The 13364-nt window shown below is 50.4% G+C and overlaps 1 protein-coding gene across 1 annotated transcript; it reads left to right on the top strand.

Annotated features, from left to right (window-relative positions):
* Positions 1 to 1188: 1188 nt before the first annotated feature.
* TRIB1 (tribbles pseudokinase 1) lies at positions 1189 to 6662 on the top strand. The gene is made up of 3 exons (XM_069780055.1): positions 1189 to 1635; positions 2034 to 2326; positions 4397 to 6662. Exons 1-3 carry the CDS (start codon positions 1330 to 1332, stop codon positions 4863 to 4865), a joined length of 1068 nt encoding a protein of 355 aa, XP_069636156.1. The 5' UTR covers positions 1189 to 1329; the 3' UTR covers positions 4866 to 6662.
* Positions 6663 to 13364: the final 6702 nt, after the last annotated feature.

Here is a 13364-nt window from a genome sequence, read left to right on the forward strand (position 1 = left end):
CTGATACTACAGAATAACAAAACGCAGGCTCCCTGTGTTATTAGGGAAGCCTCAGCACTGAATTGCAGAAAATTTGCATATATGTAAACAGAAAAGCTGGAGAGTTTCCTTCTGAAGCACTCTTGTCAAAACTACAGCTGTCTGCATTTTTTCCGGGGATGATTTGTTGTCTGTTTTTTTCTCATTTTTCTTCCGTTTACTAACAGTCCTGGCTACAAATCTATTTACTATTTCTTTAAACCCACACTTCTGAGCCTGACTCTGCTCCTCACAGGTCACTTCCTCAGCTGCTGGCTGCTGCTAGCTCTCGATGCTATTCCTTTTTCGGAGAGCAGAGAGTTTTAGCATGGGAAACACCCAATGCAAAGTATTTCTGATGGTGCACGTTAAGTCCGTGCTCCTGAACGAGCGTTGCTTCGTGATGCAAACCTTGGGATGAATGATGGTTAGTTAGCGATTAGCGAAAAGCAAGAATTGGGACTGGGGAGATGCTGCGGCGAACGGATAAAGGAGAAGCTCCTGGGAACGGAGCTGGGCTCGCTTTTTCTCCACGATTAGCCTGCCTTAACTTTTTGCTTTTACGCATTGCACGAGGCGATGCTGTCTCGAAAGCAGCGCAGCGGCACCTGAAATTTCTGGCACACGCAACTCATGGATAAACCCGCCGCTGCCATTTCCAGAAGAGACGCTCATCCTTCGGTTGCCGGTGACTTTTTTGTTTTGTTTTGTTTTATCGCTCAGCTCGGCTAGCAAAACGCTCCCTGCCTCTTTATCTTTCGGTTTACAAGCGGGAGGTGGAGGCTTCAGGGTTTGGCGAGCGCTCTGGGTTTGCCAGGGGCGAGCCCCAAAAGCCCAAAGGGTGATCCCCCCCAGCCCCCCCCCAAGCGCCGTCGTCCTCAGGATGGGGAGGAACGTGAGATGTTCCTTGCTGCGGCCGGAGAACCACGGGGCCGGGGTCCACGCCGCGTCCCCCGGACACGGCGGGTCGCGCAGCCAGGCGGGGCGGCGGGGTCCCCCGCCGCCCCGCCTGGCTGCGCGACCCGCCGTGTCCGGGGGACGCGGCGAGCCGCGGGTGGAGCGGAGCAGGCGTGTCCGAGCCTTCCTCCTCCCATTTCCCCGTGCGTCAGGGCTAGGAGGAGGAGGAGGAGCCTCACTTTTTTTTTTTTTAATTTTTTTTTTTTTTTTTTTTTTTTAAAAGCCTCCAACTACTTTAGCGCGGAGTCGGCAGCAGATGGTGGACACGGCCCGAGGTTTCGGCGGGGAGAGCGAAGGGATGCGCCAAGCGCGTACCGCCCGCCCTTAGCTCCGCGCCCGTTCCCGTTCCCCTCCATGAGCCGCCCCGCGTCTCTCCTGCCGGCCGCCCGCTGCCGCAGCGCTCCGGCTAAGCGGCTCCAACCTCTCCACGACGGCCCCGCCGAAGAAACGCCGGCCGCCAAGTCCCCTCGCCTGGCCGACTGCGGACCCCCGGATTGCCTCAGCGCTCCCGGCTCCCCTTGTTCGCCGGCTTCACCCCCCGCCGGCGGGGGAGCGGCGGGTCCCAGCCTGATCGCCTCGTACCTGCTGCTGCCGCTGGCCGAGCGGGAGCAGGTGTCGAGGGCGTTGAGCGTGAGCTCCGGCCGGGAGCTGCGCTGCAAGGTGAGCGCCGAGCTCCGCGGGAGCGGATTTTTTTTGGGGGGGGGGGGTTGTCTCTGAGCGCCAGACCCGGGGAGAGCCTTGCAAAACATCCTCCCCGGTTAGAAACGCCCGTCTTGGGGATTTAGATGCCCTGGGAGCAAGCTGTAACTCCGGGTTGCCTCGGAGGACCTTCCCCAAAAGGCTTCGGGGATGGTGGTTTGATTTATTCCCCCCCCCCCCGCCCTCCCCTTTTCAATATAAAATGAACAGGAAGGGTCTCGGTAACCGCTTTGAACGGCACTCCTGCCGAGCCCTGGCTCCCCTCCAGCTCCCTCGTCATTGTTTGGGGAGAGCTGCTACGCGAGCGGCTGCTTTCAACGGCCTCGAGAATGAATTTTGGTTTAATTTCCTCTTTACAGGTGTTCCCCCTCAAACACTACCAGGACAAGATCCGGCCTTACATTCAGCTGCCGTCGCACAGAAACATCACCGGGGTCGTCGAAGTCATCCTCGGGGACACCAAGGCCTATGTCTTCTTTGAAAAGGACTTTGGGGACATGCACTCCTACGTGAGGAGCTGCAAGAGGCTGAGGGAAGAGGAGGCTGCCCGGCTGTTCAAGCAGATTGTCTCCGCTGTAGCTCACTGCCACCAGTCGGCCATCGTACTTGGTGACCTCAAGCTCAGGAAATTTGTCTTCTCTAATGAAGAAAGGTAAGCGGTTATCACCAGCCAGCTCCGGGGTGAGTGGGGAGGGAGGAATGCCGCATCCAGAGACGCAAAAAGCGTCCCAGGGAGCGGAAACAGCCGTGTCAGCCAGGCATCACCTGCGAGCGATCCCAGTAGGTCTCCGTCATGTGCGTGTAGTAGGTCACGGATCTAACCGGCACACACTTACTCTTAGTTAGATCTCGACTGATGAAAGGGAGGAAGCTCGCCGGGAGCTTCCTCTCATTCAGCAGAAGTTCAGTGAAACCCACTGCTAGACAAAGGGACAATAGTTTGGATGCTCATTAGCGCCAGAAGATGTCATGTGTGCCACTCATTCAGTGTAAAATGAATAGAAGGCAGAGAGAAAGAAAGGAGGGAGACCGAGGCATGCCCGGGAGGGGGAACGGCCCGGCTGGGGGAGCAGGAGGTGTGAGGAGCTGGAGCTCTGGTCCCTCCTCACGCCTGGGAGAGCTGCGGCTCTGGGGAAGGGTCTCCTTGCTGAAATCCCCTGCTGATCAGGGTTACGCTGCTAATAAAGACAGGCTGTGTCCTTCGAGGCTTTTTTCCTTCCTCCGCTACCGCTGTCGGTGCTTTCCGTGCCCCCTGTGCCCATGGGTGTGGGCACACACAGGAGGGAAGGGGGGACACGGTTCAATATTGCTTTGGGAATCCTGCACCGAAGAAGAGCGCTTTCGTAAAACTTAGCCTAAAGCCTAGGTTTGTAGAGAGGAGATCCAGAATCTAGCTGTTAAATTTAGATTAGGGAAATAATTCAGTATTTCCCTGGAGTGTTTGCTGCTCTTTTAGTGCCTCACCGCATGTGGCAGAGCCAGAAATACATTTTTAATCAGCAAAACAGACTCTGACTGGCTGCTTATCCTGTGGAAAGCTAAAAAAATAAGTAAAAGCTGTAATGGAGTTGTGCTTAATCTGATGAAACTGGAGGTGATATTACTGAAGCAGAATAAAACGCATGTGTTTTTTTTTTTAACTGGGCTAACGCTTCTTCAGGATATCGTTTATAAACGTGATAAGAAAATTAACCAGCACTGCCCCTCTTAAACAGAAACAACCATATGTTGACATGCAAAGAAAGTAATTCCTTTGAAGGAAACTATTGCAGCTTTTCCCGCCCATGAGAAGATGAAACATTTGTTGAAATGTTACATTGCACACAGTCTCGCTCATTTGGAAATAACGCGTTGCACAGGCGAGTGTCATGTGCATCCCATTTGGCAAGAAGAGGGTTAAGCAATGGCAGGCGGACTCGGGCTCCCCGGCACAGGTGCAGTTTCAGGGCTCCCGCAGCCAATCCCGGGCCCACGGTTCGCGTTGAGTCATATTTTCCGTTTGCAGAACCAATGGGTATTTGGCGAGGTCACGCTGAGGACAGGCTGCAGCCAACGCATCTACACCCCAGCGGGCTGCAAGGCAGCGCAGAGCCCTTTCCAGGGCGAGCCGATGGCTTCCTCGCTGATGCGAAGGTCCCCTTTCCCCCCAAAACCGGAGGTTTAGGGTGGACCCACCTCCCCCTGGGAGGTGGGGGGTGCGTGGGGGGTGCGGTGGTACCCTCTGGAAAGGCAAAAAGAATAAATTACAAAATAAAATTAAAAAATAAAATGCAAAACTGAGGCGAGCCGACGGTCCCTGCGAGAGCAGAAGGGAGCTGGACTTTGCAGTTTGCAAAATCACGCAGCTGGACTCTGTTTGCTCAAAGCCCGAACCTCAAATAGCGGCGTGCGCAATGCTTTGCAGCTGATTAACCCCCTGCAGTTGCGGTGCAACCTGCGTACATAGAAGGTGACTTGCTGATGTTTCTCGAGAGCCCCCTGTGTTGTTGAAACCCCCGGCAAATAAGCAGGCGTCACTGAGCGCCTACCCGATGCACATAGCTGCGCTTCCCTTACACGGGTCCAGGAGTCCAGGCAACTTCTCTGCTGCAAATTAAAAGATGTTTCCTCTCTTTTTCTTTATGCCGATGCGAGAAGAGGAGTGGGGATTGCCGTGGCGGGGGCTCGCTTGTGCCTGAGTGTTGCTATTTCTAACCTTGGCTTCCTCTCCTGCCCTCCCTAGGACTCAGCTGCGGCTGGAGAGCCTGGAAGACACGCACATCATCAAAGGCGAAGATGATGCACTCTCAGACAAGCACGGCTGCCCGGCGTACGTCAGCCCTGAGATCCTAAACACGACAGGGACTTACTCTGGAAAATCGGCTGACGTGTGGAGTTTGGGAGTGATGCTCTATACTCTGCTGGTGGGACGCTATCCCTTCCATGACTCGGACCCTAGCACTCTGTTTTCCAAAATCCGGCGTGGACAGTTCTGTATTCCTGACCACGTCTCCCCCAAAGCCCGATGCCTCATCCGCAGCCTCCTGCGGCGGGAGCCCTCTGAAAGACTCACTGCTCCGGAGATCTTGCTTCACCCTTGGTTCGAGGCGGTCTTGGAGCCTGGATATACAGACCAGGAGACGGGAACTTCGGATCAAATTGTTCCAGAATACCATGGAGACAGTGACGATATTAGTTCCTTCTTCTGCTAACCGTGAAATCTCAAAAACCTCGGCGGTTCTCACCTCCAGCATCTTCGTAGAGTTTCATTTTTCCACGTTTGCAAACTCAACAGCATCTTAAAGTGCCAGTATGGTCAGAAAAGTGACCTTGTTTAAAATAAATGCCAACCCATAGATCTCCGCTCCCTGAACATACTCAGAGTTTCATCCTCTTGCTCTGCTGGTAGGTCCGTCCCGCCGGCCCCGGAGGACCTGTGCAGCTTTGCAAGAGCCACCTGGCCTCTCTCCTGCCTCCCGCATCCTCTACTGGTGTAACTGGTCGCATCTTGGCTGCAGAGTCTTACGGCTGGCGAGATGTGAGACAGAAAGGCAGCCCCGTCTCCGCTTTCCTGCGGTGGCTACGGGGCTGCAGAGCCCTGGCCGTGACGCGTAGGGCGTGGGGGGCACGAGGCGCGCCTCTGACTGAGCAAACCTGACAGAAATGGGTAAAAAGGGCGATTGACTCGGCGTGCCACACTGGCCGGCTTGCAAAGTAGCTTTCTGACTGTAAGCGCACTTTAATGAGGGAAGGAGGTCTTCGCCCGCCACGGCCAGCTGCCTGCTCGCTGCTGCACCTCTGGCTGGTGTTGCTTTCAGAGGCATGAAGCTCCTAGATCCACCCGTAAGACAAATCACTGCTCTGGCTCTTTCCGAAGCAGAAACCGGTGGATCTCCCAGCTGGATCCCCTCCGATGCCATTCGCTGACCAGGAAAGCATTTTGAATAGACTTAAGCCTCACGTTACCATGGCATAGCCTATATAACTTTATGCCCTCAGCGAGCTTGTCAAGTAGCAGGTCTCCTTAGCTCCGAGTGCCAAAACATATCCGTTTACCAAACCGTAACACTATCGGCTGGGGCGTCTTCCCTTGGAAAACGATAAGGGGTATCTTGTACAGTACATGTAAACATGGTCGTGTTTTCCTACAGGCTCAACTCTTAAAAACATCACATCCCCTCTCCTCTTCCCTCCTCTACCCCCCCAAAAAAGTTAGTCTTAAGAGTAAAATCTCCACACGCCCTTAGTTGATTATTCAGGTATGTTGTTTGCCTCTGGCTACATTTTTTTTTCCCTTAAAATTTTTTTTTTTTTTTTTGCATGATTATTCATAGTCTTTCCAATGTGCGTGGATAATGAATATATCTAAATCATTAGCTTCCTGGGTTGGGGGTAAGTAAAGCTTAGTCCTGCCTAAAATTTCTGCTTTATTTCACATTTGTGTCCAGTGGCTTACGCAAAGAGATGTCCATTCGCCTTAGGCGAGAGCACGGCTTCTGAAATGGCCGTGAGGTGGCTAACGTATGTCCCCAACACGGCACAGTTCCAGTGAAGTCATTTTAAGGGTTAACCCCCAGCAAGCTGCAGTCCCACCACGCGTTGCGAGAAATACCATGTATACCTCATGGACTGTGTACTTTGTACATACCTTACTGTTTGGGGTTTTGTTTTCTTGTTTTGTTGTACTTTGTTTGTCCTAATAAGAGGTGTCGAAGAGCAATTTAATGTGAATTATTGTTGGCAATACTAACTTGACAGAATCATGAGCATTAAGAGCAGGGCGCTACAGCTCTCCGTTGCACTAAACCTCTCATGATTGCTTGACATTTGTATCTGTGATACAGTTTAACCCTTCTATGAAAAACAGTACATTTGTATATATTGGTAGAAAACTCTGCCAGAAAAGCTAAAAACACTATGATGTCCAACTTGTAAATATGTATATGTATGTGGAAGCCTGGATGATAAAGTCTGACTTGTAGAAAGTTTTAATAAACTTGGTTTCATAATGTTTGTCCCTATTTCTTGTCGTGTCTCGAGGGGAATGCAGCTTGAGTATGTTTGATTTCATCTGAAAAGATGGGGTTTGGCCTCGGAGAGGATCAGCTCATCTACGGTCCCCAGGCGTGCTCCATCATGCCGGAGCCACCGGAGCCTGAGCCCTGACTCCCCCAGCAATGCCTGGGGTTAAATCGCCCTGGAGATGAGTGGGGACAGGGGATGGCTCCTGCCTTTTGGGGGGGTGGAAAGGGCCTGAGATGTCCCCAGAGCTACATGAAATGGGGTATCCTGTTCATCTGAGAAACAAGGGGGAGAGGAGTTACAGCCCTGCCTCTGAACTTCAGAAACCCTATTGCCTTTCGGCACGTGCCTTCGTTTCCATCTGCGCCCTGTGAGCAGAAAATGCTACGGCACTGCAAGGCTGTCACCCTGCACCTGTGTGCGTGGCAATGTGATGCTCAAGCCAGTGGAAAATCGGATCTCAGGTGTCTAAAAGTGAGCAGCCAGAAGCAGAGGCAGTGGTCGAGAGCATTGGCTTTGACGGGGAGCCGGAGCCAGTGGGCAGGGGCTTGACCCTGCTGCCGGGAGGCAGCGGAGAGGCCACCCGGTGCTCCCGTTAAAAATGAAGGGAAAGATTATTACAGCTGCTTTTCTTTGTGACAAGAAGAGAGGAGTATAAATAGCAGCAGTATCAAGGTTAGAGAATGTGCTTTCCTGAAAGAGATCAAGCCACCCTTGTAATCCACCCGGAGCGGTGAGATCATCGCTCACAAGTAGAGAGGAGGAGGAAGAGAGTCTTGATTTTTATTTATACTTTGCCTCATGTTTAACTTTGTCCTTTTGCTTGAAATCTGTTCACCAGAGCAACTGCTTCCAGGCAGCTCTTTGAGCAGGAGCAACTTTAAAAAGGGTTTTGCTTTTAGAAGGGGAGTGGAAAGAGAAAAGGAGGGAATAGGGACCCAGGCAATGATAAAGCAAAGTGCACTGACATTAATTAGGCACCTTGACTCCCACTCTGAGAAACCAGCAATCTGTGCAGTAAGCATATTTTCTTAGCACTTGCTGAGCGAATGTCAGACACCAAAATATCTCAAGTTACTTTACTGATGTTATTCTTGCAAGACTTGTAAAAATACATGCGCCACATAGCCTGGCTGATTAAATTACCCCCTGCCCTACCATGCTTTCAGGCTTGGACAGAAGCCCTGATGCATCCTTTTCAAACAACTGCAGGAGGTTTGTGTTTTGGTGAAACCTTCAAAACTTCCAACCCCCTTTTTTTCTTCCCCTTGCAGTTAAGTCACCCTTAGTAGGTGAATGTGTAGGTCATCCCATGACTTTATTTCACATGAGCTATGCTGCAGAGCAATTAAAATAAACGCCAAATTGTAGTAACATCTGCGAACAGCCTCTGTGTTGCTTTAGGGATTATAATGCAACATCCGTTTGTACAGCAGAATAAATTGCTATTGCTTCGTAACCCCATCGTTTGTATTATTGTATACAAAGTTTCAGAGCATGTTGAAAGAACCAGCATATTAAGTGATTAAACTTTGATGGTGGGTGTGAGAACTTTGATTTATGCAATGCATACATTTCTTTTTGAGAGAGTCATAATTTGTCTATTTTTAAATGCTCCTTTTGGATGAGGACTTGATGAATCTCTTATGTGTTTCTCAGACCTGGTCACCATTTTCATCTTGAAGTTGAAAGATATTTCTGGCCTCTCTGAAGAGTGCTGGGAACCTTAGTCATCCTCTGTTTGCTGATGCAAACACAAGAAAAGTTGAGGTTTTTCACAACATCCTGGGCTCCATCCTAAACTGGCATCAAACCGCCTCCCAGTCAGGGTAGAACTTGCATCCTAAATATATGCTTTTATCAACTCTTGATACTTTGGCTGCATTTTAGGCACCAGTTCAATAATTTTCTTTTAAAGTAGCACAGGAGAATTTATAAACCAGCTTCCTCTTAATGCGCCAGGTAAAACAGCCAGCTCAGCAAGCTCAGGTTTAAGGTCAACATCTCTTTGCCAAGCAGGTGATACTGCTGAGGTTATTTGCAGTTAATTAGGAAGGATTGGTAGAGGTTCAGTTCTACCTATGCTAAAAAGTACCCTGATTTTAGGAGAACACCTTCAAGTCAGTCAAAGGCACTTCTGCACCCATGTAGTATTTATGAAAGAAAAGGGAGAAAAGAACAATTTTTTATACAGATGTACAAGATGAAGATTCATTGCACTTGGCTGGATTGCAAAGCCAGTGCAATGCTCTTCTCTAGCTCTGCTTTAATGCACTGAGGTTAGGCCTGAGAGACAACTTGAAAAACACATTTTATTTAATTAGTGCTGAGGGCATTCCGTCAAGCAAATCTCCTCAGACTATCTCTTTATACAAAAGCAGATTTTTTTTCCCCCACTTTTTTCATGCTATTGCATTCTGTCAGGGAAAAAAACCCAACGTTTAACATTATGGCACTGCACAGATTTAGCAGCACAAAGAAATATCCTATGCAAATGCTTCTTACAAATACAATGTTTTCCTAGCGAGCATTGAGAAGAATAGCTTGACATGTAACCACGGTCTGAATTAATGCCTTGCAAAAAATGGCTTTGTTAAATGCAACATCTCTCAGAACTATTGTTGGTAAAAGTGCCGTGAAATTTGCAACAGTTCTAACCATGATTCCTCCATAACTTGCAAAATCCTGTTCTCCAAGTGAAATCCAGTATTCAAATTTCAGCCAGGATCAAGTTTTGTTGCAGCAAAACGACAAATCATTCAGGATATGAGTTCACAGCAGAAACAATTTTTTTATTTTTTTAATGAAGCCAGCTACTTAGAAAATGCCTTAAAGAAAACTCATTAGTTTTCATTGCCCTGTATGTATTTATTTACAGTATTTAACCAGCTAAACAAGCTAATGTGCAGCACTTCATTTCCTAATTTGGCTTTGAAGCCGGAGCAGCCGAAGTATCAATTACATTCTGTCAAATGCAAACATTAACATAACTGTATGAAGCAATCATGTTTCTAACAACAGCAAGCACTGCCCAGAGGACCAAAATAAATAAAATTCATAGAGCAAGAGGTAACGCTTTTCTTTACGGCAGGATTAGGGCTGACGAGTGCCCGTGCGCTTTCCTCTCAAGGGACGTTTGTCTCGCAGGGCTGCGGAGGCAGCCCCAGCGCTGAAATGCAGGTGATTAATAAGGCACTTGCTCACCCAGGGCACAGCCTCATCACAGCGGGTGTGGATTTCTGCATGCAACTCCCACTGTTATTAATGGTTAATTAATGTGTAATTTGCAGAAAGAGATGAAACTGGGACCTCGGCGGTGTGTTGTGAGCACACACACGGGCTTATCATTCGAAGAAATATCAGGGTGACACGAAGGGTGGATGACAGAAAATAAGTGCGGCATGAATCAGCTGCCCCGTGTTTATCATACGGCGCTGTTGTGGGAAAACATTCACCTCCACTGACTACCGTCTCCTGCCAACAACAAAAGTCGAGTTTGATAAATTATTAGTGGAGATGTTCTCAGTGGCTTTGCTTAGATTTTACTCCTCTTGCGCAAATTGCAGATTAGGAAAGGATTAAGTAACAACAGTGTGGCTAAAGTATTACACATCGCGCTGGCGATTAGCCAAAGAATGTAGCATGCAAAAGCTGACATTGCCTAAGAAATCAAATATAGCTCCGGTCACCACAGAAAATGACTCTTCCCCACCACCTAAGGTAGTTGCTCAGTTTCTCCTGTGTCACCCAGTGTCTTGCACCAGCAAATTGTTCATTACAGGGCTTTTTTTTTCTTGCTTTTTTTTTTTTTTTCTTTTCTTAACTTCCAGGTAGTGACAAAGCCATAAACATTTAGATGAATCACAGAAACCATAAATGTAATTGAGTGTAAAGCCATTGTTGGGCCTTGTGATAACATCCCTGTCAAGTCTCGACTTGTCAGATTCGTAGTCTCGCTAAGGTTCAAATACTGCGAGTTTTCTTTGCAGTGCTAGCAAACAGGGGCAAAGTATCAACGTAATTTGGGGCAAAAGGCTGCCCAAGGCTCTCAGGCCCAGTGACAAGGACTTTGCAGATGGGCAGCGGGACACCTGGTGTGAGTAAGTGTTTCCCCCGGTGAGTAAAGGCAGCAGAATAAGGCTCACAAAGGTCAGCTGGCAGCCTTTGTTGCAAAGCAGGGGGGCAACAGCCCTCAAAGCCCAGGCGAAAGGGTAAAACCCACCGTGGCGCTCGTGCGCCGTTGTTGGCTGACAAGCAACAATTCCTCAAGGTGGGAGGAAGAAGCCTTACCCACCCTCATGCCTGTGCCCAAGCTGCCTGCATCTGGGGGAAGGCAGAATGCTGTCGGGCCAACAGGTCCAGCCAGCCCCAGGAGAAGCACCAGCAGATGCAGATGCCTACAGATGTGCGCGGGAGCAGGGCAGGTGCCCGTCGGGCTCCCCCTGTGATGTGCCCCCTGCAGCACAGGGACACCGTCCTTCAAGGGGGCCTACAGGAAAGATGGAGAGGGACTCTATCAGAGCCTGTAGTGATAGGACAAGGGGTAATGGCTTTAAACTGAAAGAGGGTAGATTTAGATTAGATGTAAGGAAGCAGTTCTTTACTGTGAGGGTGGTGAGGCACTGGAACAGGTTGCCCAGAGAAGCTGTGGATGCTCCATCCCTGGAAGTGTTCAAGGCCAGGTTGGATGGGGCTTTGAGCAACCTGGTCTAGTGGAAGGTGTCCCTGCCCATGGCAGGGGGGCTGGAACTACATGATCTTTAAGGTCCCTTCCAACTGAAACCGCTCTATGTTTCTATGACACCGTGGCCCACTGATGCCCACCTTGGTGTTTAAACATCCTCCAAGGACCTTCCTATTGAACAGTTGCTTGGCTGCCCTTGACCCTGTCTGTACTTTGGGGTCTCAAAATGCTGCAGCAGTGAATTCCACAGCAGAGCTTGGCGCTGCTCCACTAAATTACCTTGCTTGGGAAGGGCATGTGCTCCAAAACACAACAATATGACTGGAACCACTGAAGAGGACCAACCGGCCCAGTTTTGGAGGGACTTTGTGCTGCCCTCGCTCCTTGTGGGGAGCGGAGGCGATGCAGAGCAGCCGTGCCCTGTGCAGGGCAGCAGCCTTTGGAGACGGCTGCGGCGCCTGGGGCAATGGGGACTCAAACCCAGTGGACAGAAAGGCTTAATCAGCAAACTCATGGGATGGTTTATCATGGGTCTTGTGATCCTTAATATGTAAAAGCCCTGTCTGCTGAAGTTAATGATCTCTAGGAGATTCCAAACTTTCATGTGAGGAAGAACGAACAAGTGTCCGGTCCTCGCTGTTAGAAAGAGGGATTTGAAAGGATGTGTCCTGTGATCTCTTTGGACTATTCCCTGCTTGTCACTGGTGTCCCAGCCAGATGCTCCATGCTGCAAAGGCATGCTTGACCGGCTACCTCATTACAGCAGGCAGAGCTTTGTCCTTTTATCTGAGCAGCTGGCAAAACAATAAATTAAAAAATAAGGCAAAGTCAGCAAATAGTTTTCTTTCCCCATGTGCAAGGTTAGAGGAACTACTCCCCCTCCTCCAGAATGATTTCCTGACTTGGTAATATTTTTCTCATTCTCTTCTTCTTTTTCTCCAGGCACGTGGGGAAAAGCAGGATTTGTGATTCAGCCAGAGGGGGAGCACCTTTTCATGCCGTGCTGCAGCCCAGGCAATTCATGGGCATGTGCCAACTGCAGCGAAAGCCCTGAAATATCTTTCTCTAGCATGGAGCAAGGGTGGTTTTGCAGGGAAAGCGCTTTCGACACATCAGGATGGGACCTGGGCTCCAGCCATGAGGAACCCCCCCACCCCTGGCTGCAGGCTCGTCAGGCAAGCCGTGCTTGCTGGAGACAGCGCTGCCTTCAGTAGCCACGGCCAGGAGATGCTCCATCCTGGGACATCTTTCGGTGCTGGAGGGAAGATGCTGGAGTCGCATCTAGCTTCCAGTCCCTGGTGCTGGCTATGGCTCGGGGTCGCCGGCAGAGTTTCGGCTGCCGGACGCAGGCAGGGCTGCTCCCGCAGGGCGCCGGGGGCCGAGCTGGTGACCCGGGTCTGGCCCGTGATGCACGTCCTGCTCACGCATGTGGGCATGAGTCAGAGCCCAGGAGGAAGAGGCCTCACCCAGCAGCAGGCAGAGCGGTGCAGGATGCTGAGGCTGCGTTGCCGATGGAGGTGATTGATTGCTTATTACTGCTGACAGCCTCCCTCGGTGAAACGCCTGCACCTGCGGTGCGGGGAAGGGGGTTTGGAGATCACCAGGTCACCCACTGCGTTGTCAGAGGTTCAATGCAAAGGCTACGGGATGGGTTTGTAGAGGCAGCTCGGAGCCTGCCTTTTGGCATCTGCGTGCCTTAGAGCTGAAGGACACACACATCCCACGCTGCAGCCCATCTCCCACGGTGAGAAGGCACAGCAAGGCTGAGCAGATCCACATCCGTCCCCCTCTACTCCACTCTCATGAGATCCCACCTGGAGTACGGTGTTCAGCTCCGGGGCCCCAACATATTAAGGACATGGACCTGTTGGAGCAGGTCCACAGGAGGGCCACAAAAATGATCAGAGGGCTGGAACACCTCTCCTATGATGACAGGCTGAGGGAGTTGGGGATGTTCAGTCTCAAGAAGATAAGTCTCTGGGGAGACCTTATAGTGGCTTTCCAG

The sequence above is a fragment of the Haliaeetus albicilla genome, chromosome 3, assembly GCF_947461875.1.
Source record: "Haliaeetus albicilla chromosome 3, bHalAlb1.1, whole genome shotgun sequence".
NCBI classification, from domain to species: domain Eukaryota; kingdom Metazoa; phylum Chordata; class Aves; order Accipitriformes; family Accipitridae; genus Haliaeetus; species Haliaeetus albicilla.